This window comes from Bombyx mandarina, chromosome 09 (assembly GCF_030267445.1).
Source record: "Bombyx mandarina strain Sakado chromosome 09, ASM3026744v2".
NCBI lineage: Eukaryota > Metazoa > Arthropoda > Insecta > Lepidoptera > Bombycidae > Bombyx > Bombyx mandarina.
In genome coordinates this window covers 6,539,479-6,566,696 of record NC_143216.1, presented here as the reverse complement: position 1 = coordinate 6,566,696, position 27,218 = coordinate 6,539,479, and the positions used below count along the sequence as shown (strand labels likewise).

At 36.9% G+C, this 27,218-nt stretch overlaps 1 protein-coding gene across 1 annotated transcript in view; it reads left to right on the top strand.

The window, feature by feature from the left end:
* Positions 1–426: 426 nt before the first annotated feature.
* nAChRa4 (nicotinic acetylcholine receptor subunit alpha 4) overlaps positions 427–27,218 on the top strand; it is a 33,950-nt gene continuing 7,158 nt past the window's right edge. The window contains 7 exon segments of the mRNA XM_028175275.2: positions 427–716; positions 11,004–11,158; positions 14,166–14,346; positions 17,978–18,093; positions 22,039–22,207; positions 23,499–23,635; positions 25,280–25,426. Of these exon segments, the coding sequence (XP_028031076.1) occupies positions 528–716; positions 11,004–11,158; positions 14,166–14,346; positions 17,978–18,093; positions 22,039–22,207; positions 23,499–23,635; positions 25,280–25,426 (1,094 nt within the window). The 5' untranslated portion in view covers positions 427–527.

Sequence of the window (27,218 nt, the reverse complement as noted above, 5' to 3'; positions counted from 1 at the left end):
AACAGAATACTGGAATGGAATTGTGACAGATATCTGATTATTTACACCCTAATCAAAGTGAATTAGTTTTTCCCAGTAACGTAGACGGGAGCGTAGCTTCCGAACAATAATGTCAAATTAATGGAACATACTATGTTTTTTGATCATTATTGAATTGACAGAACGTAAATATTTTTGCGTTTTAAATTTTCTCTCTGCTGAAAATTTCAGGGATTTCAAAACGTAGTTTTGGTATTGTCTCCAACTCCAACAGCCAAAATATTTTCAGTACCCTTTTATTACGAAACCAAAGTTGTACATTGTGTGTAACGAATTCTAACATGAATGGACGTTTCCATAAATATGCGTAATTAAAGTAGTATCACAAAAGAGTCGGTTTGGGGTGTGATTCTTTGTAGGAGCGGGTGCGGGGCTCACATAGCGGGGGGGCGGGGACGCGCAGGGCGGCAGTCAGCGCCGCGCCGCGCCCGTGTCGCCGGCGTCGTCTCCACGACCCTTTACGTAACGATGTTTGAGGTCGCGAGCTGATGGCCGCGTTCGTGTGGTGGCTGGCGGCCTGCTGCCTGCTTCGCGCCGCCACCGCTGGCAACCCCGACGCTAAACGTCTCTACGACGATCTTCTCTCTAACTACAACAAACTCGTTCGCCCGGTCGTCAACACCACCGACGTTCTACGCGTCTGCATCAAACTTAAACTCAGTCAACTCATCGATGTCGTAAGTCTACTTACTCTAAAATTACAAAAAAAAAATTGCTTTTCTCTTAAACCAACGGTCTCATAAAAGTTTAGTCAAATAAACTGACCTAAATACAGACGGCACGATGAAGTCTGGATGCATGTACCTTGATTGCACTTGCGCGCCGCATTCGGAATTTAAATAAACGAGAATTGCATCAACACCTCGGACACACGACCCAGTTTTTGTTACAAATGTGTGTAGATATCCCTACTTTCATACGCATAAACTGTGTTAATGGCGATCAAATTAAACCGAGAACTCGTATCTCCACAACCAATGGTTATCTCGCTGTATCCCTTGAGGCTCATAACCAATATCACATTACAAGATAAGAACGCTTTATTCGATTGCAACTTGAAAGTTTACAGTTACAGTTTCATAAATTGTATCTAAATAATTTTCGTTGTCATTTCTAGGGCATTGTGCACATCATCTTTCTTCTGTGTCGCTTTTGGAGGTATAATTTGGCTTGTTATAATAATATGTAAAATTTAATTTAAAAGTTTCGCGAAAATACAGATATTTGAGAATCGCTTAAGCTTTTGGTTATGTTTATTTTGAACACAGTGTTGATCGTCTCTTTATAAAACGTGATGAAATGAAAGTAGTTTAATTTTTTTCTTAATAAACCATATCATATTATAATTCATTAAAATTTAAAAACTAAAATATTCATCTTAATACTATGAATTCATAAGTCAAACCTTTAAGTTGGTACAGACACGGTGCTAATGAATTTCAATATGTAATTTCATTGAGATATTATATTATTCATATAAATCAAACCACTGGATCTACGAGTAAAACTTATTCTTTTTTTATTCGCAAATTCGTGACGAATGATTTTAATCCACAAGTACCTTCAAACAGATCACGTTTTTACCAATTCAATCTGGATTTCAAAATTCGAACCGAAAGCTATATTTCAGTTAATTTTTAAATTCTTTGGCTCTATTCATTCAGCATTCGTATTTTACCTTACGTATACTCGACTTTGATATGTAACAAAATATCCTGTGGGAATGTGCAGATCGCCCCTGATACATAGGTGCCCGCGTATTGCGTAATTGTATTTAAAAACGTCAATCATATTATTCTGTCTAGCAACGTTAATCTGGAGATGCTGCTACGAGAATTTGATGTGTTTTGTCCGTAGGGTTTGGGAAACAGCCAACTTTTAATAGACTTCATGGCACCTCCTCCGTCACATAGTAAATCTTTATAACCGGTTAAAATTTATTATGACATCCATATTTTTTTTATTTTTAAATCTATAACTGTAGTATAAACGTTGTTGATTTAATACCTATAGTTTTAGTAGAAGGAAGAGAAAGATATAGGATATAAATGCTGAAAATGATCTTAATACGCATGATGCAAATATCTTTTATGTCAATTTCAATAAATATTAAAAAAATTATAGACGGTAGTTGTCAGAATATTCTGAAGTCGAAGGATAGAACCACAGAACATCTCAATCGTCGTAACGTAGGAAATTCTACATATAATAACTATAATATAAGGAGATTTAACCTTAAAAGGAGTTTCAATCGTCTATGACTCGTGAGAATCGTAGAAAAAACAAAAAAAAAACGGTTAGTAGAATAGATTGAGAAAGCCTTTTGGTGAACAAGCAACATTTCTGACTCGATATTATAATTTACGTTAAAAGTTAGCTTCGTGGATTTTGGTGATAGTGCCGGAAAAAATTACTATTATATCTGAAACAATCAGTAATTGAAACAAAGGTATCATGAAAATTTCATCTTTGAAAAAAAACGGCTTATAGTAACGTTTTAAGGTTTTATATTAATGGAAAATTAAAGGCAGTAATTAACACTGTAAAGTTTTCGTAGAAAGAATAATAGGAGCAGAATAGGTAGCCTTGCTAATTACTATTATATAGGATGATTGTTTATTAGTGTATTGAAATATGACTAACAACATCGAGAGTTATTTTAAACCAGTCAAACCAGGCTGTTTTCTGGCCGACATTTGATTTGACATTGATTCGATCGCTACCAAAATGCACAGTACATCCGATAGGCCAATTTAATGATTTCTTGAAAATTGCAACGAAATCGGTCCATCCGCTTTGGAGTCTATAAGGTACATACTCTTTTCTGACCCAAGCGACGAGGCAATGCAAAACCGCTGTCGGCCGAAACATGTCTTGTCGGATACCCCTGATCCACTTTCGGTGTTTGAAGGCTCCTCAAGCACCAGTTACCATCCTCATCGTACTCGGTGATTACGACAAAGAGTTCGATGCGAGAACTAACCCATAGACACAGCCCACTAAGTTTCTCGCCGGATCATCTCAGTGGGTCGCGATTTCGATCCGGTGGTAGGTCTGCGAAACACTGCTCTTACTAGGGCCAGTGTTAGCGAATACTCTCAGGTTGAGCCCCGTGAGCTTACCTAACAAATCATGCAAAGCTAGAATAGTTCATTGAGGCTGCCGGCGATTGGTAGTGTAAATATATATCTAGATTACGGTTAACTGCCATGTATTTTGATCCTCTAATAGTCCTCGTACGAAAATGAATGACGTGATACGAAAACGGAATCCCTGAAGCCGTTTAATATAACAAAGGCGCGATAAAAGCGATAACGCAATGTACGCTTTCTGTTATAGATGTCTTGTCACGTATCGAGAGAACGGGTCTGTCTACAAGTTTATCCGGATCTTATAAGATTAAGACCTATTGTGTATTAGGGTAAAGTGCTGTTATTCAGGGCTAGAAAATACCTTGAAATTGTGTTCAATTTCGTTTTTAAATTAAAGTTAAACATTTGCGACGACTCTCGGAGTAGCTGTATCGAGTGAGGAGAAAGCTGGTGGCGGTACCGAAGTGTCTACCAAAAAACATTTTTCCACGTAAATATTATTATTATTACCTTGGACGTCTTCACGTAGACTTTCGCGATTAAAATAAAACGTCGTATAAAAAAGACCAAACCAGCAAAATTTTAATACAAATTCAACTCCGCACGTTTATTTACCATCATCTTGACTATTTTATACCGGAAGCAGCCAAAGCCAATACAACACAAGACAATTGAGACTTCAATATCAAGTCTCAAGGTGAGTGACGGCATATTGCTTAGATGTGTGGACGAGCTCACAGCCCATCTGGTGTTAAGTGGTTACTGGAGCCCATAGACATCTACAATGTAAATGCGCCACGCACCTTGAGATATAAGTTCTAAGGTCTCAGCATAGTTACAACGGCTACCCCACCCTTCAAACCGAAACGCATTACTGCTTCACGGAAGAAATAGGCGGGGTGGTGATATCTACCCGTGCAGACTCACAAGAGATCCTACCACCAGTGTTAGTCATGGTATGGGTTCCGTCAATCACTTGATACTAGGTGAGTGAGTCAACTGGTATACTTATAATAGCGCTGATATTATTGTAAAAAAAGATAGAATCAGTTTGATCTACATTATTTAGTACTGAATATTTTGGGATACTACGAGTATTTTCATAACCCACCCTAAAACGCTTAAAACCAACTTTCAACTGTAAAGGTCATCTTTAGTAAACGTACTTGCAGGTTCGAAAAGCAAATAAATAAAACATTTTTGTGTATAATTTAAATGTCCCCGTCACAATACCTATACTACCATTCAACTGCTATTTTTGATGAAGTACATTTTTATTACATTTATTATTAATTCATGTATGTCATGGTATGGGTTCCGTCAACCACTTGATACTAGGTGAGCGAGTCAACTGGTATACTTATAATAGCGCTGATATTATTGTAAAAAAAAGATAAAATCAGTTTGATCTACATTATTTAGTACTGAATATTTTGGGATACTACGAGTATTTTCATAACCCACCCTAAAACGCTTAAAACCAACTTTCAACTGTAAAGGTAATTATTTGCGAGTTGAAAACTATACAACATATTACATAACTTTAGTAAACGTACTTGCGGGTTCGAAAAGCAAATAAATAAAACATTTAAAGCAAATAAATAAAACATTTAAAGCAAATAAATAAAACATTTTTGTGTATAATTTAAATGTCCCCGTCACAATACCCATACCACCATTCAACTGCTATTTTTTATGAAGTAAATTTTTATTACATTTATTATTAATTCGTATTTCGAATGCTTACGGTTTTTCTTAACATTTAATTATTATTTTTGTAAATTAAATAAAAATAGAAATGTTGAAACACTTCCATTCTTCATTTAAATGTCTTACTTCTTTATTATGAAACAACAAATATGTAAAGAGTTGGTGCCAATGTTCGATGTTTATTTGACATAGATGGATTAACATTAGTCAATTGAACTAAATATTCACCAAACTTATGTAAATTGCTAAAGAAGTCTGACAGTCAGCTAAGGATGGATGACTATTATTATTCAGAGTGCGATAGCTGCTTGTGTTTTTCCAATAGTTCTACGAATTGTTTTCGTTAATCGGCCTAACAACGCCTAATGAACAAGACGCCCGTATATTTGTACCGAGCTGTGTAAGGTAGAGATTATACGTAGCTTGAACCCCGATTCAGTTACAGTTCTTTTCTTTAAAATTATATAGGTATTCACGCGTTCTCGACGGTGGTAATGAGTGTTATAAGACGCCACGGTCAAACACGTCTGATACGTGCAAGACCAGCATTCTGGTTTTAAGGGGAAGGCCGCCTTTGTTATATTATTGAATTTTCGACCTCATAGCTTAAAGTAGGGACGGATCCGAACCACCAACACTAAAGTTGTTTTTTTCCTAACTAATCTTTGGTAGAGTAAGGGTGGGGGGAACTACAATAACTACGCGCGGACTGAAGCAGAGCTCATTCCTACTAATAAATTAATTAATAATAATAACTGCGAACAAATCACTTACGGTCATCCGCCCCAAATTATTATTCTTTTTTTTTTTAGGTTTGAAGGATTACTGGTGGCCCGGAGGCCTTTCCATTTTAACCAGGACAGGTGGGCGAGCAAAAGCTCAGCCCGTAGGGGTGGGATTTGCTAACAGCTGCCCGAGCGCCTCCGAAGGAGACCTAACAACTCAAGAGCAGGGGCTTCGCGAATGAATCTACTACCGGATCGGAATCGCGACCCGCTGAGAAGATCCGGCGAGAAACTCAGCGAGCTGTTGCATGTGTTAGATTGCACGTCGAGCTCTTTGTCGAGTTCGACGAGTACGGTTACCGGGATCTCTAAGCCTGCTCCTAGTGTTAGAGCTGAAGGCGTCTAATGCAATGGTTATTGGATCTGATGGATCCGTAAGGACGTGTCTAGGGCGTCGACGGTGACTGGCTCCTGCGTGATCAGGATTCGGGGAGTAGTCAGCGGCGGCAACGTTAAGGCGATTACCATAACGCATAGCCTTATCGAAGTATCGTTCCGACGCTGTCTTCATGTATTTCCGGATTGTTTAGAGGCCCAGGTCGTCGTGTATGTCAACGTTCCTCAGGAACCACGGAGCTCCGACGGCTAATCTGCAAAAGCGGGATTGTAGAGATTGGAGGGTGTCTATGTGCGTGCGGGCCGCGTGAGCGAACACTACACTCGCGTAAGTCATTACGGGCCTTATGCAAGTTTTGTAAAGTGTCACCTTGTTCCGAAGGGACATTTTACTCCGCTTACAGATCATGGGGTACAGTTTGCCGAGAAGAAACGCGGCACAGTCGCGGACTGATTTTATATGGGGGCGGAACGTCATGGATGCATGCATTATTATTCTCTGTATGATGTGTCCACAGGCTGTCATACAGACTCTTATACGTTTAAATGTATACAAATATAGATAACAAACACCCAGACAAAGAGCATGCCAACCTGTTCATCACAAGAATATTGGCCCCATGTGGGAATCGAACCCACGACCCTCAGCGCAACTGTCCTGGTTGCTAACGACTGCACTACTGAGTCAGTCAAATTAAGCTGATTGAAATTATTTTTAGATAATTTATACTACGATTAACTTCCAGTTTAATTTTCAAGTATAAATATTATACATTATCTTAAAACAATTATTATTTTGATAGAAAATTCGAATCGAAGTTCTTATTACACTTACTTAAGATTGTGTGAGCCGTATCCCAGCTTTTCGGTTCAAACATTTTACACAGAAATGGAAATCAGATAAGCCAGTTATCAAAATTATTTTCGTCATCCAGCGTCGAAAGCCAACGGTCTTGATAAGATGAAACCTAATCTCCTTAGGGAACACATTGGCGATGACAGCGGAATTTGTCGGAAAATCTAAATATTAAACGCTTCAAATATTTTGTAAAAATATTTGTCACTTGAAGCGTAAACATAAAATAGACCGTGTTTTAGTATTTAGTGTTGTAAGTAAGCTTTTTGGATATATCTTAGTTAATGTGACCATTATATATATCTTCTGGGAGCATATATTAAATCAAATTCATTAATACAATTTGTCAAATAATTAAATAAATTCTGTAGAGAAAGTACTCTAAGATTCAATCACAATAAAAAATAGACTGAATTATCTATATCAAGTCATGACGATGACGCAATTGTCTATTATGAAAGCATTGTATAAACTGTAAATATACCATCCCTAGTTAAATTATAAACGTGACTGTAGTCGATTGTGAACCAAAGCCGAGAGTTATGATCTCATCTCCGTTGTAAGCCAGATTTATTAGTTTTAGAGAGTAACTAATGCTAGGTAGTCTCTTAGGAAGAAATTCTTAGCCAATTTTTTTAAAGAGGTGATTTATTTAGTGAACTAAAATCGGAAGTTCACTTGAAGTGAAGTGGAGCTCCCACCAAAACTTTTGTGTTTATATTTTGTATATTAGAATTTAGAAGCTTACAATTGATATAAATCTACCAGATATTCTAAAACATGATTAGTGCTTAGACGAAATATGTTTAATTTTGGATTCAATTTCTGCCTAATTGTATTTGCCCATTATTTTTTTTATTTCTGACATGAGAGAGAACAAAATGGCGTTGTTTAAATATATTATTATATATTTACTAGTGGTAGGACCTCTTGTGATTACTGGTGGTAGCACCACTTGTGAGTCCGCACGGGTTGGTATCACCACCCTACCTATTTCTTCCGTAAAGCAGTAATGCGTTTCAGTTTGAAGGGTGGGGTAGCCGTTGTAACTATACTGAGAACTTAGAACTTATATCTCAATGTGGGTGGCGCATTTACCTTGTAGATGTCTATGGGCTCCAGTAACCACTTAACACCAGGTGGGCTGTGAGCTCGTCCAACCATCTACGCAATAAAAAAAAAATACTAGGAGTTTTTAGTGTCGTATCCATTTCTACGCAGAGTATTTCGCTGTTGAATAATTCATTAAATTTACTAGGAAAACAGATTAGCGGATTACAAAGGACAGTAGGTTTGTTCAAAGGTAAACCGTTTGAATAACAAACTAATTCATATACCTTGGGTACGTAATAATTCTAAATCTCATTATTACATACGGAGAGAATGCTATTTTATTATATAAATCTAAAGATGCTGCTATATTTTAATATAGAGCCAGACTTTGTCGAATAAATTTTTAAATATGAATTTATTGTGTACTCGCTAAGGGCTGATGAAAATAAAATAGAATAAAATAATTTAATTAATAGACTAATTTCCAAATAAGCGAAATGCATTCGTAGTTTCTTTTTTTTTATTGGTTAGGTAGGTGGACGAGCTCACGGCCTACCTGTTGTTAAGTGGTCACCGGAGCCCATAGACATCTACAATGTAAACCACCTACCTTGAGATATGAGTTCTAAGGTCTCAGTGTTACAGTACAACACGATGTTATTCCTTCACCGTGGAAGTCAATCGTGAATATTTATTAAGTACGTAATTCATTAGAAAAATTGATACGCTAGAGACGAATGCACCAGAAGTCTTATTCTTTAGGCCACGACGACTTCTAAATTTACTTTCAGTTTAAATTAATTACGAATAAATTAACGCTGTAAGACGCTGCCAAAATTATTCAAATTTAATTTGAAATTCAGTCTCAGATTTGTGCAACTTATTGCATTTGACTTTGTGACTTTGTGGCATTCATTTTATGGTAGGCAGCGGCTTGGCTCTGCCCCTGGCGTTACTGAAGTCCATGGGCGACGGTAACCACTCACCATCAGGTGGGCCGTGCGCTCGTCTGCTTACAAGGGCAATAAAAAAAATCGTCTTCTCAGCAATCTATCCGACTGGAAGCTTCACAAATCTGTCCACATAGATCTCCTACTAGAAATTATTAGATTTCGAAGAACTTATTTCAATTTATCCCCAAGATTATGTGATTTGACTCCTTGGACTTTCATTCGGACAATGTAGTTATTAATTTGTCTTTAAACATCAACACTAACATTATTTGTGTTATGTATATATGTATTAATGTGTTTATACATTAATACGAGAGGTACTCGAAAAATTGGGTGAAAGTTGGACCAGGTACATTTTTTACGTAAAAAACCTGAAGGTACACGTTCACGAACGAATTTCGCCCAAACTCTCGAATTTACTTTTAAAACAGCGTCATGATGAAATTTTTATGAAAATTATTTTTGGTATTGTTATTATTTGCGTAAATTGAAGCTACGCTACGGCTAAAAAGCAATTGTAATAATTTTCCTCTTACATAATTGTTTACAAATTAACGAAATTCTACTTATAATGTCTAATTTCAGTAAAAATATAGTCGAAATAATCTATTCAGAAATGAATCGAAAGCGAAAGGATCTCGAGCTCATATTACTACCACTTTTATTAATCTTGTCGCGTAGATGCCTTTAAGGTATCTTCGGGAATAGTGGTTGGCAGAGCCTATATAAATTACAAAATGAATGCCACCACTCACCTTCGACGTCCTAGACACATCGTTACGGACCCGTCAGATCCATTAACTCTTGCATTAGACGCCTTCATCTCTAGCACTAGGATTAGACGTAGGGACCCTGGTAACTGGAACTTGGCAAAGAGTTCGACGTGCTACTTAACCCATACCTATTTAGCTTACTGAGCTACTCGCCGGATTTTTTCAGCAGGTCGCGAGTCTGTTCCCGTAGTAGCGAATCGCGAAACAGTTGTAGTTGTTAAATGTCCTCTGAAAACGCTCGGGCAGCTGTTAGTAAATACCATCCTTCCTGGTTGAGCTTGTGCTCGCCCACCTGTCCGAAACTGAAAAGGGCTCCGTGCAACCAGTAATAATTCCGTCTTCAAAAAAACCAAAAGCTTTTGCGAGATAAATAGGCATGGCGGACCTTCCTCCGTGCAGGCTCACAATACGCTCTACAACTAGTTAATGTCAACTGGTGATCGTATGTAAGCACTGCTGCCTATACTTCAGTGATTTTCCTAATTCTCTCAGACGACACCCACGGGTAGATATTCTATGCCATTCATCCAACACACGTCCAAGGCAGTATATTTATCATGCTTCCAAGCTAACCTCTCAACTCTTTCCCACAATACTGCCACTTATCCGACCGCGACCAGGCAACGCAAATCCGATCCGGTGGTAGATTCTGCTGAACTCTTGCTAGGGATAGTGTTGGAAATTCTCTCAGGTCGAGCCCGTGAGCTCACCAACCGATCCGGACGGAATGGCCTCGTGGAATGGCCTCTCAGGCTACTAGCGAATATGTAGGGAAAAAAACTTCATTCCAAACCGGCGGTAAAGCTGTTACGTTTTTAAATACTGCCACGAAGTGGGCAATGGTAACCAAGTTATGGTTTCTTTGAGTGTCCGCCAAACATCTGAAATCCACTACAACACTTTTCCACTACTATAAATAAAAATTGTCGGAAAAAGGAAATTTGAATAAATTGAGCTTTAACGAAAAGTTGTTCAAGCTCCGGCATCAAAGCTTATTTTTTTGTAAAGCTGCGTATAGAGTTATTTTACTACTAGCTGACCCGGTAGACTTCGTAGTGCCTCAATCGATAAATAAAAGATCTAAAATTTTGTATAAAATAAACATAAAAGAAACAAAAGGTATCCGTCCGACGGGGGACACATCAGAGGGAAAACAAAATTGTTATTTTTATTTTATTCCGAGCATTTTCATATTTATCTACCTTTTAAACCTTCTCTGGACTTCCACAAATAATTCAAGACCAAAATTAGCCAAATCGGTCCAGCCGTTCTCGAGTTTTAGCGAGACCAACGAACAGCAATTCATTGCTGCCTATTAAATTAAAGCATTTCTTATATCGAGATCCAAGATTTAACTTTTCTTCTACTTTTTTTATAGTTTTATTGAACAGATACTAATTTTACAGAATTTGAAGAACCAAATAATGACCACGAACCTGTGGGTAGAGCAGTCCTGGTATGACTACAAGCTGCGCTGGGAGCCTAAGGAGTACGGGGGCGTCCACATGCTTCACGTACCCTCCGATCACATTTGGAGACCAGACATCGTCCTTTACAACAAGTAAGACCAATGCATACTTTTTGTATTTGAATGTTTTATTGTTGTTGCCATTTAAATAAAATGAAAAACGCTAAATAAATTAATAAAACTATGAAGCGATATCTTTACAGTGAAACATAAATCCAAAAGAGGTGTACATATTTAAAACAACTGGGCTTTTTATATCAATAACAAACATTTAATTGCATCCCTGATGGAGTTTCTAGAAACTGTGAATCACAAGGTCCAGTTTCAGTTGTTGGTAATATTTGTGATCATAGAACGGTTCTTGTCTCGTATTACCATTACACATATTACCAACAGCGAATACTAATTAGCTTTTCTCAAGTATCGTAATATAGTAATCCCCCTATAACGCGGTACCCTTATAACGCGTTTCCATATTACGCAATTTCAATGCCCCGTGTAACACAGGCATTCCCCATATAACGCGGGGATTTCCCACATACAATACACCTATAACGCAGTAGATTGGAACCAATCTACCGCGTTATAGGGGGGATTACTGTAATGATACTTATTATTAATTCAATATAAAATAGGAAAAATAAATAACCTGATTAACTATTTATTGAATTAATGTCGCATATTGTTTGGAGTTATCGTAGCTGGGCAAAGCTATTATAAATATAATCAGCTTACGTTAACTTAAGAATGAATTTCTGAACTAAAATTTTCAATCTTTGTTTTCCATTTTTTCTTGTTTTGGGAGTAAAATGGTAAGAAAACGACGAAACAAAGTTGCTTTTTTTTTGGTTTAAAAGTTAGCTGATTGGCTCCAAAATGTACAATTTCACTGAAAATATGTCGCTACTTTAATAGACCTAAAGATAAAACCTAATAAACAGAACGAAGTATTCGCATTATTAACTTCTAAAAAAAACCTTTAAATAACGTTTTATTATTTGTTACACTTCCGTACTGTATCTTTCTTCCTCTCACACATATTTAGGTACTTTCAGGCGTCGTTGTCGATTGAAATTGGAAATTCAAAAAACAAATGTCTCCAAAGAACCTCGCGCTCTTTAAATTTTAAATCATCTAATTGACATTGTTTCTTTGTTATCACCAAATGAAAGTCGAATATGCAACGTATATGTGAATTTTCTATCGGCTCATTTGAAGTTTTATGGTGACATAATATATATGTATGTACAATATCAAAATATTCTAATACGGATCCCGTCAATATTTAGATGTCTTTCGGGATTTTCCACTTATATGAAGATACGTTCACAAAAAAGTTTTAATGCAAAATTGTTTTACATCCTCAATTTTAACTAGGAGTCCCTCCAAAAGCAGACAGAAACTCTCCAGCAGAGTCAGAAAGGTACGGCTCAAAATATTTTGTGTATAAATAGCAATTTTCACCCGAGCGGAGTTCGTGAAGAAACCTGGGGCAGACATCTTATTCCCACATTGGACTGTCAAATTCAATAACAATGACACCCTAACGATCCTTAAAAGTATGAACGTTTTATTAAACAAATTATAAAATTATCATTTGGTACATGCGCTCTCCCACTGTATGTTGTATTTCTAGTATATGTGAATTCAGAAACTCTGAAGAATACGTTAGTATATTTAATTTTATGCATGTGAATGAAATAAAATAAAATAATTAAGAAATTTTCGAAAATGGATTGGGACTTAAATTACTATTAACTACCGTACTGTGTAAGCATACCTATGCATATACACCGGACCCAATAGAAATCATAATGTGAATGTTGCCACCCAGGATTACCACGTAGCAGTAACGATTGTCCTAAAATTGCCAAAATGTACTGGCACAGAAATTTTCACCCAAGACAGATGTTTTTTTTAACAATCGTACCCTTCACATATTGTAATATATTATAATACATATAATACGTCATAGTAATAGTAATATTCACTATTGGCTTTTACGCGGTTTTTTTTAAACGTTGCTCAATTATTAATCTTGTTATATTATTATTATACCTTTAAACGAGCAATTCTTGTATATATATAATCTGAATCTCGGAAACGGCTCCAACGATTTTCATAAAATTTAGTATACAGGGGTTTTGGGGGGCGATAAATCGATCTAGCTACTATTTATTTTCAGAAAATGTTGTTTTATTCGTGTTTTCAATAATCAACTCTTTCCGACATCTATTGGCGAATAATAATACTATTTTTCTTAATTGAGGGCAACTAACCGCTTTAAAGACACAACAAGATGGCGTTATCAAAAAAAAAAGCTAGCAAAGCTCGGTCATCATCTAGTAATATTAAACTGAAATACGTGACCAGATCTAACGGCCCAACTATTTCTGTTAAAGATATTAACGAAGCTATTTTTGTAAATTATAGTGAAGATATTTTCAAGAAAAATAATGATTTAAGTGAAAGTAGTGACGGCATGCTAAGAAATAATTCTACGTGGCGATTCATTTTCCACTGCCGTGACACCTACAAACACCGGACGTTGATAAATTATCGTTACAGAAATCGTTACTTATTTCTTTTTCGCTCGACAAGTCTGCCCGGTCGTCCACCTAATGTGCTCCTTTTTACTGAACTCTTCTTCTTAAAGTTATTATTATTGATGTTCTTCTAAATGTGTACTTTAAACATATTTCTCTTATTGTATTAAAATAAAAACATGAATGGTTCAAAAATATTAGATACTTAATTTAATGCATAACTTTTTTCCTTATTACCTGAATTTTCACCAAAAACCTATGTTAACCAATTAAAAGATTTTCTCTTAACAAAATTCAACTGCAAGAACTGCTCTAGTTTTAATGCACAAGTATTGGGTGAATTGTCTTTTTTCTCCGTAACTCTTCCCATATCATTAGCGGTCGGCCTTACATGACTACTATCGATTTTAGTACACGAGCATAACACTAAGGTTCATTTATTTTAATAAAATCTTTTATTATTGTTAGTTAGTTACACTTACAGCATGAAACGCAGCATATCAAAACGGACCGAGAGCCGCGAATCGGCATGTAAACCTGCGTTAACATTGCAGTGCTGACGGCAACTTCGAAGTAACATTGGCGACCAAGGCGACTATCTACCACCAGGGGCTTGTGGAATGGAAGCCGCCTGCTATATACAAGTCTTCCTGTGAAATAGATGTGGAATATTTTCCTTTCGACGAGCAAACGTGCGTTCTTAAATTTGGTAGCTGGACGTACGACGGATTCAAGGTAATTAGCGAGGCTCTCTCGCCGCTCTCGCTGACCGCTCTGTTTGTCCGCAGCGCCGACGGCAACTACGAAGTGACGCTGATGACGAAGGCTACCGTCTACTACAACGGCTTGGTGGTGTGGCAGCCGCCCGCCGTCTATAAGTCCTCCTGCTCGATCGACGTCGAGTTCTTTCCTTACGACGTGCAAACCTGTGTGCTTAAGTTAGGCAGCTGGACTTATGACGGCTTCAAGGTGACGCCCTGCTGTACGCTGCTTGGGGCCGCGCGCGGGCTGTAGCAGTAGGGCCCGCTGTTCCGGCCGGTGTCCATGCAATAGCTTGTTGGCTCGAACGTAAATCGTGGTGTAATTGTATTACTTTTCTGTCCATGTGGTATGTTGAATTCACTTTTACATTATGACTGTACGATGGTGCAGTGTAGAGGCGAAGAGCGAGTGCTTTTCGTGTGTACCCGCTCCCCGCCTATGACTCGCTCCTTAGTTCTGACATGTTGCAACTACTTTTCAATGTGATGATGATGTTTAAAGTATGTGGAGTAGCGGTATGTCGACGTACGTGACCACGAATGCTCCAGAATATCCTGGGCCGATTCCAATTAGTTCGTTCGGCCTTCCTCGCTCGACACGGAAAGGTATAAAATTAATGTTGCCAGGTGATATGGGATGCAAACTTTCACTTATTCCAAACCCATCCAACGATCCCTTCCGACAGGACCTTTCCGCGCTGAACGACTTTTTAAAGTAAATGTCAATTAATTAAGTAATATTTAAAAAAAAAGGATCTATTTTCGATGATAGTAACATTTCCTAAAAGGCGTGGAGAGGTATCGTCGGATCTCTCACCCCCAATCCATAGCTGGCTCCGCTCGCGCCACACACACATACACATACACTTCCCACACAGCACACAGAGCTTGTTGCATGCTTTCCTTTATTCGATGTCTAACTCAATTCAATGCATGATACTAGCTTGTCCCGGTCCACTTGCATTCCCGATCACAACGGACACTCTCCGCAGAATGCGGCCGTGGCTCTTACACAGCTTCACATGATGCCTTACACGCGAACAAGTAAAGCACAGCACGTGGAATTGATTACAGAAGAAATATTCTCTACGATATGTATACACTTGTTGCTCACTACACTTTCGAGCGTAAAGTCATCATAATACATATTTTATACCTTTCCCTTAGCGACTTCCTTCGGCTGTAACGGTGTCGCTTTCAGACCATTGCATGACTCATTTTTAAAAAAACCTAAGTATTCTTGAAGACACAACGAAAACGTTGCACAGAATTCTAAATAAGTCTCAATACTGGGAGTAGTAGAAGGTTTCGTCGACGCAACGTCCTTGAACACTGTCGACGTGACGCTCATTGCATGCACTCGAACGTAGCTACTGCCTCATGTCATGACTGTTGTTCGTCTATGCAACGCATGGAATACTTATAAATAATAACTAAATAAAATAAAATAATAAATAGCTTGAGGGTCGTAGCTCATTGGACACTGCGTCCGCGCGACACACATAGGCGCGGCGGAGCTGGTGTTTTGGTCCTCAGTATCAAATACTTGGCGAGTCGTTTGCCGATGATAGAATTATTTCGATGTTATGGCTTAAAACATACGCGAAGTAATAGCTAGATTCGTTGAGATTCCGTCATATTTTTGATACTGAGGATATCATTCCTTACAATTATAATCAGTTGAATTACGTGAATCAATTGATCTGTGTTAAAGCGTTGTTTCTTCTTCGCATGTCATTCTGTTGTGGTATTTCGTCATTGAAGATGGATATGTCACCATGTCGTTTAAAAGTCTTGGTTTGGTTTTAAATTAGGTACATTCCAACTTGGCACACTTTGTGGCATGGTTAGTCCATAGTGTACATTTATTACACATAGTGTACAAATTAAATTCAAGGTCGGTATTTGAAGACATTGTGAGATAGAGTATTTTCCACAGTAGTAGATACTTAATAATGAAATCGTCATTGCGTTCGATGTTGACAATACTTATATGAGGTATCAAATATCTAACAATATCTAAGCATCCATTTTTGTGTGTGAGATTCTTCGACACATCGTGTGACAGGATGCATGTATCAATTGTAACAATCCTTTTTAACAAATCGTTTAATACCTAATTGAATAAATATAAATCGTCTAGTGCTTTACGTTGAGCTAAATATGATAAGTGCCAACTTATTAATTTACAAAATTAGCTACAAATATATGTATTACTTTTTTTTAAATATTTTAGTTTCATGATTAAAACTGGCCTACTCATTTTAGTGATACGTAAAAACGCAGACTACGTAGATAAAACTGCATAACCTAAAAGCAAAATGATAAAATTAATCTTTATACTTTTAACTAAAAACAATTTTGAATTTTATTACAGTATGTGTTGTCTGTTGTTTGTGTTTAATAATTATATTATTAATTATTTTAAGGCAAAGGAAAGTATTATTATCCTAAAATTATTTGTACCGAAATAGCGAACATTATATTAGAAAATTAATATTATGAGGTGCTTACTTGTAAAATTGTCGATTCTCAATACTGGCAACTTTTAACCAAAACTGATACATTTTTTATACATATATTTAACGGCCTGATGTTTGTTTAATAATTCCCAATTATTTTGTTTGACATCGTTCTGTTCTTGAAACATTAAAATTTCTATTTTTTATTGATAAAGATAACTAATAACGTTACCGGCAGCCTTCAATATAAAGGGTTTTTCATTAAGAGCAATCGAACTTAAAAATAAAATAAAAATACCTATTTAAGTGACATTGCCACAATTTCTATTTTGTTTTAAAGGGTATTCGATGACATTATGTATATATATATGTAATTTCACGAAGAGCGCGAGCTATGGTTTAGATTTGACGTAGCCCCACAGAAAGTAGTCGAGCGGTGTTAAGTTACACGATCTCGGTGGCCAGTTGATATCGCCACCACGCGAGATGACGAAGCCTTCGAATTTCTCATCTAATAAATTTTATGTTTCCCGTGCATGGCAAGAAGCGCCGTCCTGTTGGAACCACATGTTTGTGAGATCCATGTCACCTATCCTAGGCCACAAAAGACAAACGTGTAGCGTTCCCTGGTGAAATGTCATGACTAAATATGTGTTCGTGCCAAATTTGACAGCTATCGGCTTACTAAGATGGCCACTATGAACTGTCTAAGTTCGAGGATAGAACATTTTCGTTAAATTTGGAAAGATATAGAATTTTTTGACTAAAACCCATCGGAATTAACGGTTCAGAAAATTTCATGCTAGAAAAAGAAAATAATTCCGATGAGTCGGTCAGAACTATCATGAAATGATGCAGCGACATTCGCGGCCCGATTATTTTTATCGAATGAATCAATTAAACGCCCATAACACGGAAGAAGTTCACTAACAATGTTACCACGACTGATTAAATTATTCTTTTACTATTTTAATATTGAATCGCAATTTTACGAGTAGGCATCAATATTTGAGTCCCATTACAAACGATTAGATCAGCAGAGTTTATAATTACTGGTTAAAATTACAAGTGATTTATTCAAATTAAGTATTTACGTTGAATTGATTTGTACAGTTAATAATATTTGAAGCTGGTATGTGGCAGGTTGACCTGCGGCACATGGATGAACAAGCTGGCAGCAACGTTGTTTCAGTCGGGGTCGACCTCTCCGAGTTCTACATGTCAGTTGAATGGGATATATTGGAAGTACCAGCAGTCAGGTCAGCACAAACTAATCTATACATCTATACATATAAATAAAATTAGAGTGTCTGTTTGTAATATTGAAATAACCGCTTTTTACTACATGCATATAATATATTATTATATTATATACGGTACATACACCAAAATAACATTTTTTACAACTTTTGTCTGTATGTCTGTCTGTCTGTCTGTTTGTTCCTGCTAATCTCGGTTCGGCCGGTTGGACCGATTTTGATGAGACTTTCACTGATAGGTAGCTGATGATTTTTTTAGACTAGCTTCGCCCCGCGGCGTTACCCGCAGTTATTGTCGTACCGCGCGTAACATGGCGGGACTCGCCCATCAATAATAAAATTTAATGTTTCCGAAGCGAAGCGAGAGCGGGTCGCTAGTCACATATACAACAACATCGTTGTTTCGTTTCTGGACTTGGCACATATTAATAAATTGTTAATTTATCTCAATTTATACTTACGTAATGTTATTATGGCTATGTCCGAAAAATGTAAGTAGGAATATGTATGTGCTAGAGTTGCCACTACGAATTTTGAAATACACGTAACGACGAAGTCAAAGAATAATCCCCTTCTACATAATATCTATAATAAGGGGCTATATCACGGCCCATATCAGAAGACAATTTATACTTCTTGGGGTTCCATCCATAGTTATCATCGTTATTTTAAATTAGTTCTCCCGTTAATCCACCCGATGACCCAAATACAAGAAAAATAAGAAGTGAGGTCAGTATATCGTGTGCAGATAGACTAGCATAGATTAGGTAGGGAAAAAAATCTACAGAAATGTAAAACTATAGATTTCGCTGACTGAATTTAGGTTCTAAGAAATAACTACGATCGTTGCCAACCTTAATGCTCTGACTACTGCCAATTTGACCTAAAATATATTTAAAAAAAAACTAATGGAATTAACTATAAGTTTTAATGGATTTCAATATCTGCTCCAAGAGAAAAGTTTTTTACTTTAGTATTTTTTCGGAACTAGTCAAATATTAGTATTTATGTAATATTCAATAAGAAAAAAAAAACGGTATCACCGTAGTATATACTACTAACGATACTCACTCACCCTTCGGCAAACAGATCGATAAAGGTCCGTTACATTGCTTCTTACTTTAGACTTTAGAGTGGTTTAAGGCGTGACGTATTTTTCGAGATAAAGCTTGAGACGCCTGTCAAATGTTTTCAAGATCAGTTTCAACCGTAGCATAGTTAAAGCGCGTCTTAAGCTTTTTCATTTTGTCCTTGATCACTTAACAGTTGAAAGTAAGGTGGCCAATTTATGTGTCAAATACGAATAGTACAAAATACTTAAATGTACCAACAATATAGTTAGGTAGGTCACGTATACATAACAAATCAGTGTTAATAGTCCTACTAGCAGCAGTTAGTAACAAGATGAATGTTACGATGGTTCTCGCCTGCGATGTTGAAGATTACAAGAAAACAATTTGATTGAATTTAGTCAGTTTACAACTGTTTCTCAGAAAAGGAAAAGAAAGTTTTCATGCGAATACTGAATAACATAGATTTGTTTGTCTCGCAATTTGATTTGATGAGACATCGTCTGCGTATTTTTATTCCATTATGATGAGGTTCGTGGCGAAAGATAGTTGTTGGTAGGCAATGTTTTTTTTTTTTATTGCTTGGATGGGTGGACGAGCTCACAGCCCACCTGGTGTTAAATGGTTACTGGAGCCCATAAACATCCACAACGTAAATGCGCCACCCACCTTGAGATATAAGTTCTAAGGTCTCAAGTATGGTTACAACGGCTGCCCCACCCTTCAAACCGAAACGCATTACTGCTTCACGGCAGAAATAGGTAGGGTGGTGGTACCGGCTCGCGCGGACTCACAAGAGGTCTCCGTGTACGAAATATAATATGTATAATATTTCATGCGGCGAACTGCTGATTTGGATTACAAAAAGAACTGATTCTGTGCTTCCGTTAAATTTCAGGTCTCTAACCGTCATTTTAAGGTCAGCAGATCTTATGGATACCGAGAAACTCCTAGCACTCTACCCTATAAATTCTCCATTTTATAAGAATAATCTACTGTGTCGTTTTCCTTTTTCAATTGTTTTACAACCCTGGGTTCGAGTCTCGCCATTAAGTCTAGAGCGCTCTCGCATCGACATCACTTTACTACGTGTATCCGCTTTTCCCCGTCAAGCCCTGCTTTTTGCGAGGGATCTCCTACTTTACAGATATTGTCAATTTATCTCAACTTTAATTTCGAACCAAGTTTAAAAAAATGACACAGTTTATATATTAATTTATAATTACATACTTAATAATTGCAAGCCGATTCGTAATTATTTTATACGAAAACTGGCCCTCTTTTGCCACCAAATAATATATGCAAGTCCCTGAGAGCGGTCTAAAGTAACTCTCTAAAGTCAGCAATGCATTGCCTTGAGCGTCATTTTCCCTTTGCAAAATGGATATGTAAATTTTCCTTAATAGAAAAGTTACTTTCATTGTTATCAAATTACATAAATTTGGCAGATTCTTGTACAATTTATGAATAAATCAAAGAAATACAGTATACGGGTAGTATTATAACGGGCAGTTGACACAAAGTTAGCACAATCAGATTTCTGTGCATTTAGAATTTCGTGTAAAGAATTCGAAAGGTTTTCAAAACCAACGTTTGATTTTATTTCCGAAACCCGGCACGTACATTTGGGTTAGGTCGATAAAGCTTTTTGTCGTCTGATACTTCAGAAAAAAATATAGTTTTAACTGCCTAATGCTAGCAGTTTACTATTAGGCCTATTATATCCCCTGTTCTCATTGCGAAAATTACATTACGTACATTAGAAAGTATACAATACACATATGAAACGATGTATCTCCCTTCAAACATAAAATTATATTCATATTCCATACGATGTTTTACGAGCCACTTAGTGAAATTACTCGGAGCTACGACTCACATTTGTATCATGTATAGTAAAATGTATTCATATTTTAAAATGATTCAAAATTTGTTTATAAAAAAGGAAATCTGATATATACTTTGTTTCTGCCACGAAGTTGTCAAGCGTTCTGGATTGAGGGGTGGGACAACTGTTGTACAATCTAATTGAGACTTCATACCGTCTTACAATGGCTATAATTCTTTTGCAGGGCAGCCGTGTTTTTAACAGGCTTTTATTAGCTTAGTGTGTATGTATGTTTCTATGTAATGCAATTTTTTAACTTCATTTTCAAGTCGTCTGATTAACATGAAAATTTTGCACGCGCATCAAAGACCGATGACAATACAGAAATTTTATAACTTCTCTCTAATATCTTGACCAGTCTTTTTTTTATTGCCCTTGTAGACAGACGAGCATACGGCCCACCTGATGGTGAGTGGTTACCGCCGCCCATGGACTTCAGCAATGCCAGGGGCAGAGCCAAGTCGCTGGCTACCGTGGTCTCAACAGTAAAAAAAATATTTAATTAATTCTAGGGGTGAAAAGCTATTTGGTTTAAGCGAAGAGACCAATTTAAAGTTTGTAATTTGAAAAAAATATCATAATAAAAAAAAAAAAATTCAGCTATTTGGATGAAGTAAACTTAATTGAAGTTCAATTAAAAACATCGAACTGTTGATGCTACTCGTAATACCGAATAAAACCCACATTTAATTACAAAGATAAATGTCGCCTTTCACCCTTCGAATTGTTATTTCGGTTTGCTGTTTAAACCTGTTCTATTAACTGCATATATTAAATTTTTTTATTCGTCAAATATTAACTTCATGTCTCTCAAGGTTGGTACTGGTATTTATGTTTTGTTACCTTTTGGCTCCGGTTACCAGATTACTCCACGAAGGCCGTGAATTCATCTGCGCAACTTGAACGTTTTAAAAGCTACATGAATATATTTAAATTCAAAGAAATTCACATACAAGTTTGGTTAAGCTAAAGTATTTTTTGGTGCAGGAACGAAAAATTTTACACGTGTTGCGATGAGCCGTACTTGGACATCACTTTCAACATCACGATGCGCCGGAAAACATTATTTTACACCGTCAACATTATAATTCCTTGTATGGGAATATCTTTTCTAACCGTTCTAACATTTTATCTGCCGTCAGACAGCGGGGAAAAGGTAAGCTCTACTTAAATATTATCTTGCAAGATTAAATTAAAATGAGAATTCGCAAGGCGTTCGTTAAATAATATCGCAGTCTCAAGGTAGGTTACGTAAAAAGATTAAGCTAGTCTGTACTAATAAAGTCTAAAGATGATATTCGTACGGTGATTACTGCATCTGTTTGTGGGTTCGAATAGTCTTTTAATATTAGTAGCCCGTGAGCTACGAAACTTGACTTCAACTCTGAAAATAATCAGTTGATCAGACTAACATGTCCTTACTTCGAAAAAAGACTATCTGACTATCGATCTTCTTATCGACAAATAGATGCTGCTACTCAGTTTAAGTAAAACTAAATGATAAAGCTTTTATGAAAATGAGGTTACGATGATGCTATTCATAGTACTTTTTAAGTTTACATTTTTCAATTAACTAAATGCAGCGAATAATTGAAAAAAAATCCTTAAAAATTTCACATTAAAATAATTTCTGGAAAATGACGCCCTTTTGCCACATGTAAAATAATATAGGAGCCTATTGAAGCCTAGCGTGGGATTCCAATGATTTCATATTGAAATTTATTTATTATTTATTTAGAATTAAATTTATTATATTCTATTTGCGCTACCGTTCTTAGGAAATAATTTCTTTAAATATTTAATCTAAAAATTATTTTTGAGCTGTGAATTTTCAAATAAATATAAAAACTACACAATACTCCTTAATTAATATATAGATAATATAATAAAAAAAATTACTAGTTTATGCTTTTGACCTCGAGGTACAAAATTCTATGAAAACCGCAAATGTGATGTATTTTAATTCCTCCATAAGCTGATTGTAGGTCTCTTCGAATGCACCCCATTCTCTTCGGTCTCCTGCCGTTCGCATCCAGTCCTTACGAACCACTTTGACAGGTCATCGGTCCGTCGGTTTGCTGTTTGCCCACGTTACGACGATTCGTAAAATATTCGCCTCCAATTATATGATATAATTTTAACACAGAAAATGTAATATCACTAATAATATATACGAGTGACTAGAGTGTTCAATACGATTTGATTGGTGCATAGAAGAAAAAAGATGTGTGGTGTCGTGGGACACTGGATAGGAACGAAGTTCCTTATTATGAAAATTTTACGACGAAAACGATTAGGGTACCTCTCCGCATCGTCCCATAAGGAACTTCGTTCCAAAAAACAAAAATAAATTTGTAAATACTAATGGAACGTATCGAATACAATTATTAATTGTGTCGTATAATAAATCATTTCCGTATCCGTGTAATCAGTTCATTTTTTGCCAGGTAACATTGTCTATATCGATACTCATCAGTCTACACGTGTTTTTCCTCTTGGTTGTCGAAATTATTCCTCCCACCTCCCTGGTTGTACCACTGCTCGGAAAATACCTAATTTTCGCCATGATCCTAGTTTCGATCAGGTAAGTTAATTAATTTTTCAATGATAAAAAATATAATAATGTAGAAATTAAATAAAGTAATATAAAAAAGTGTAATTATAATAAGGTTTTACCTTTAGGATTAAAATATTTCCTCACGCTGTGCCGTGATACAGGACCCGTCCCATTATCATATAAATTAAAAGTTTGTTCTGAAACAAGGTTGCATGCTCTAGTTGTAATAAATTACATTCCAGCTTACACTTCGACACAAAGGCTTTTTTATTCTACGTTATATCAAAGTAGAATACGTAATTAAAACTACTTTTACGTTGTAGTCTCGCGTTTTTTATTGCAATTTAATTATTTTTCAACGTTTCCAATACTTTATAGTTTTCGTTGTCACCGACGACTACGGTGATATTATATAATACGGCGACATTTGAATATTGCATATTTGAAAACTAATTGCTCTTTGTTTTTCTATAATTAAAATTTTGAGTTTTACGTTTCACTTCACACTGTTTTTTTTTATTTGTGTTTTCATTTATATGATAAGTTAGGGTGTTCTTTTATCTCAATGGTTTCGCGCATCATACGAATAATTAATTTGTTTTCGTTAGCGAGTATTTCGATGTTGTCAAATCTTATAAAATTTTAGGTGACACTGGCCAGAGCATTTTGACAAGCTGCAGACTTATATACTCGGTTGTTATTGAATCGGAAACCAGCTGTTAAGTTTTCTTAATGAAGCCCATTATCACTCAGATCAGTTATCCGATGACATACGATAAATTCATGAAAACTTGGAACTAACGATAAAGGATTTTTCATTCGTTTGATAAGCTCCGTGAATCAATTATGTGATGGTTCTCAATATCTAAGATTTATGAAATTCTTATTCATTTAATTTTTTTTTAAATAAAGGAGGAAAGTGCATAGTACTCTCGTTTAATATATTACGACTTTATTAACATAATATCGATTAAAAAGTAACCTAACGTAGCTGTTTTCAACTTAAAATATCACTTACTTCGCTTACATTAAAACTTAATAATCATTATTCGAGATAGCTTAATTACTAACCGCAGCTTCTGTGATTAAGTCCAACTTGTAACTTAATTAACGATAATCTGCCAGAAAGGCGCGAAGTCACCTAAACTGTTCTACAATAGTTTGGTATTTAAACTATTCGGTAGGAAACTAATTCTCAACAGGCTTCGTGTTTAGATTATCTGTCTATTAGGTTAAAATTAGGTAATAGTAATTAAATTCATGTATGTATGTATATTATGTATCAAGATTATAAATAAGTTTGTTAGAAAATTGGTGTTACAAATTTAAACGAACAATGTGTTACTGGTGGTAGGACCTCTTGTGAGTCCGCGCGGGTGGGTACCACCACTCTGCCTATTTATGCCGTAAAGCAGTAATGCGTTTCAGTTTGAAGGGTGGGGCAGCCGTTGTGACTGTACTTGAGACCTTAGAACTTATTCTCAAGGTGGGTGGCGCATTTATGTTGTGGATGTCTATGGGCTCCAGTAACCACTTAACACCAGGTGGGCTGTGAGCTCGTCCACCCATCTAAGCAATAAAAATAAAAAATGCACACTTCCACATTAAATACACATTTCGTTTTTTAGGCTACGTATTGTGTCAATCATTCAGAATAATATTTCTTTTTAGTATCTGCGTAACGGTGGTCGTTCTCAACGTCCACTTCAGGTCACCGCAGACACATCGAATGGCGCCTTGGGTGAAAAGAGTATTCATTCACATTCTGCCCCGATTGCTCTTTATGAAACGACCCCAGTACAAGTTCGACACAACGAGGTGAGGCACAGTTAAACTAATAGAGCAAGAGCCCGCGACAGCCAGACCTTCGTTATTTTATAAAAGCTGAAAGTTTCTCTGTGTATGTCTCCAACACAGGTAAGAACGACCCGCGATTATAGAGTTCCGATTGTGGTTACTTGGGCAGGTAACAGGCAGTAAAGGTATATAAAATAGTACCTTAAATTCGTTAAAGTATAAAGGTTTTTTTTTAAATATTTAGTCCAGAATATCTTTAGAAATCACGATATCCGTTGCCGGACACTTTTTCCAGTTGTTACCCCCTGCCAGACACCCTTAAACTTTAATAAATTTTAATTATACTTTCGTTATACTATAAAAGCTAAATTTTATATATGTTACTTAGGGACTTATAAAAATATGTTACCCCAAGAGCCGGACAGTTTTAATGGTTCTTACATCTTGCCAGACACATTGAGAGCCCGCTGTAGGTACGAGCGCGAGGTAGCAACTGTTCAAGCGGGTGTGAGCGAGATAGAGTGCTTAGTCTATTGTGATCTTTTACTGCACATCAGCTGTCGTTTATAGGATTTATCCGTTCTAAGCAGTGATATCGAGGCGCTACTCGGCATGGGAAGCTCTGTCATTCTGGCGGGCGACCTAAATTGTAAACACATCAGGTGGAACTCACACACCACAACCCCGAATGGCAGGCGGCTCGACGCGTTAGTCGATGATCTCGCCTTCGATATCATCGCTCCGCTAACCCCGACTCACTACCCGCTAAATATCGCGCATCGCCCGGATATACTCGACATAGCGTTATTAAAAAACGTAACTCTGCGCTTACACTCGATCGAAGTAGTTTTAGAGTTAGATTCAGACCACCGCCCCGTCATTATGAAGCTCGGTCGCGCTCCCGATTCCGTTCCCGTCACGAGGACTGTGGTGGATTGGCACACGCTGGGCATTAGCCTGGCTGAATCTGATCCACCATCGCTCCCGTTTAGCCCGGACTCTACCCCGTCTCCTCAGGATACCGCTGAAGCCATAGACATCGTAACGTCACACATCACCTCGACATTAGATAGGTCATCGAAGCAAGTTGTGGCGGAGGACTTCCTTCACCGCTTCAAATTGCCTGACGATATTAGGGAACTCCTTAGAGCTAAGAACGCTTCGATCCGCGCCTACGATAGGTATCCTACAGTGGAACATCGTACTCGAATGCGTGCCCTACAACGCGACGTAAAGTCTCGCATCGCCGAAGTCCGAGATGCCAGATGGTCTGATTTCTTAGAAGGACTCGCGCCCTCCCAAAGTTCTTACTACCGCTTAGCTCGTACTCTCAAATCGGATACGGTAGTAGCTATGCCCCCCCTCGTAGGCCCCTCAGGCCGACTCGATAGTTCAATATCGACGACAATGAGGAAAATTATAAGAACGATTAAATATTTTTCTTTGACATGTAATATTTTGTTTGTACTTTATAATATTAAAATAACCTTTTTTATTTTCTATAATATTGCTATGAACGTAATAAAATAATTTTTTTATTGGATATCTTAAAAGATCACAATAGACTAAGCACTCTATCTCGCTCACACCCGCTTGAACAGTTGCTACCTCGCGCTCGCACCTACAGCGGGCTGTCAATGTGTCTGGCAAGATGTAAGAACCATTAAAACTGTCCGGCTCTTGGGTAACATATTTTTATAAGTCCCTAAGTAACATATATAAAATTTAGCTTTTATAGTATAACGAAAGTATAATTAAAATTTATTAAAGTTTAAGGGTGTCTGGCAGGGGGTAACAACTGGAAAAAGTGTCC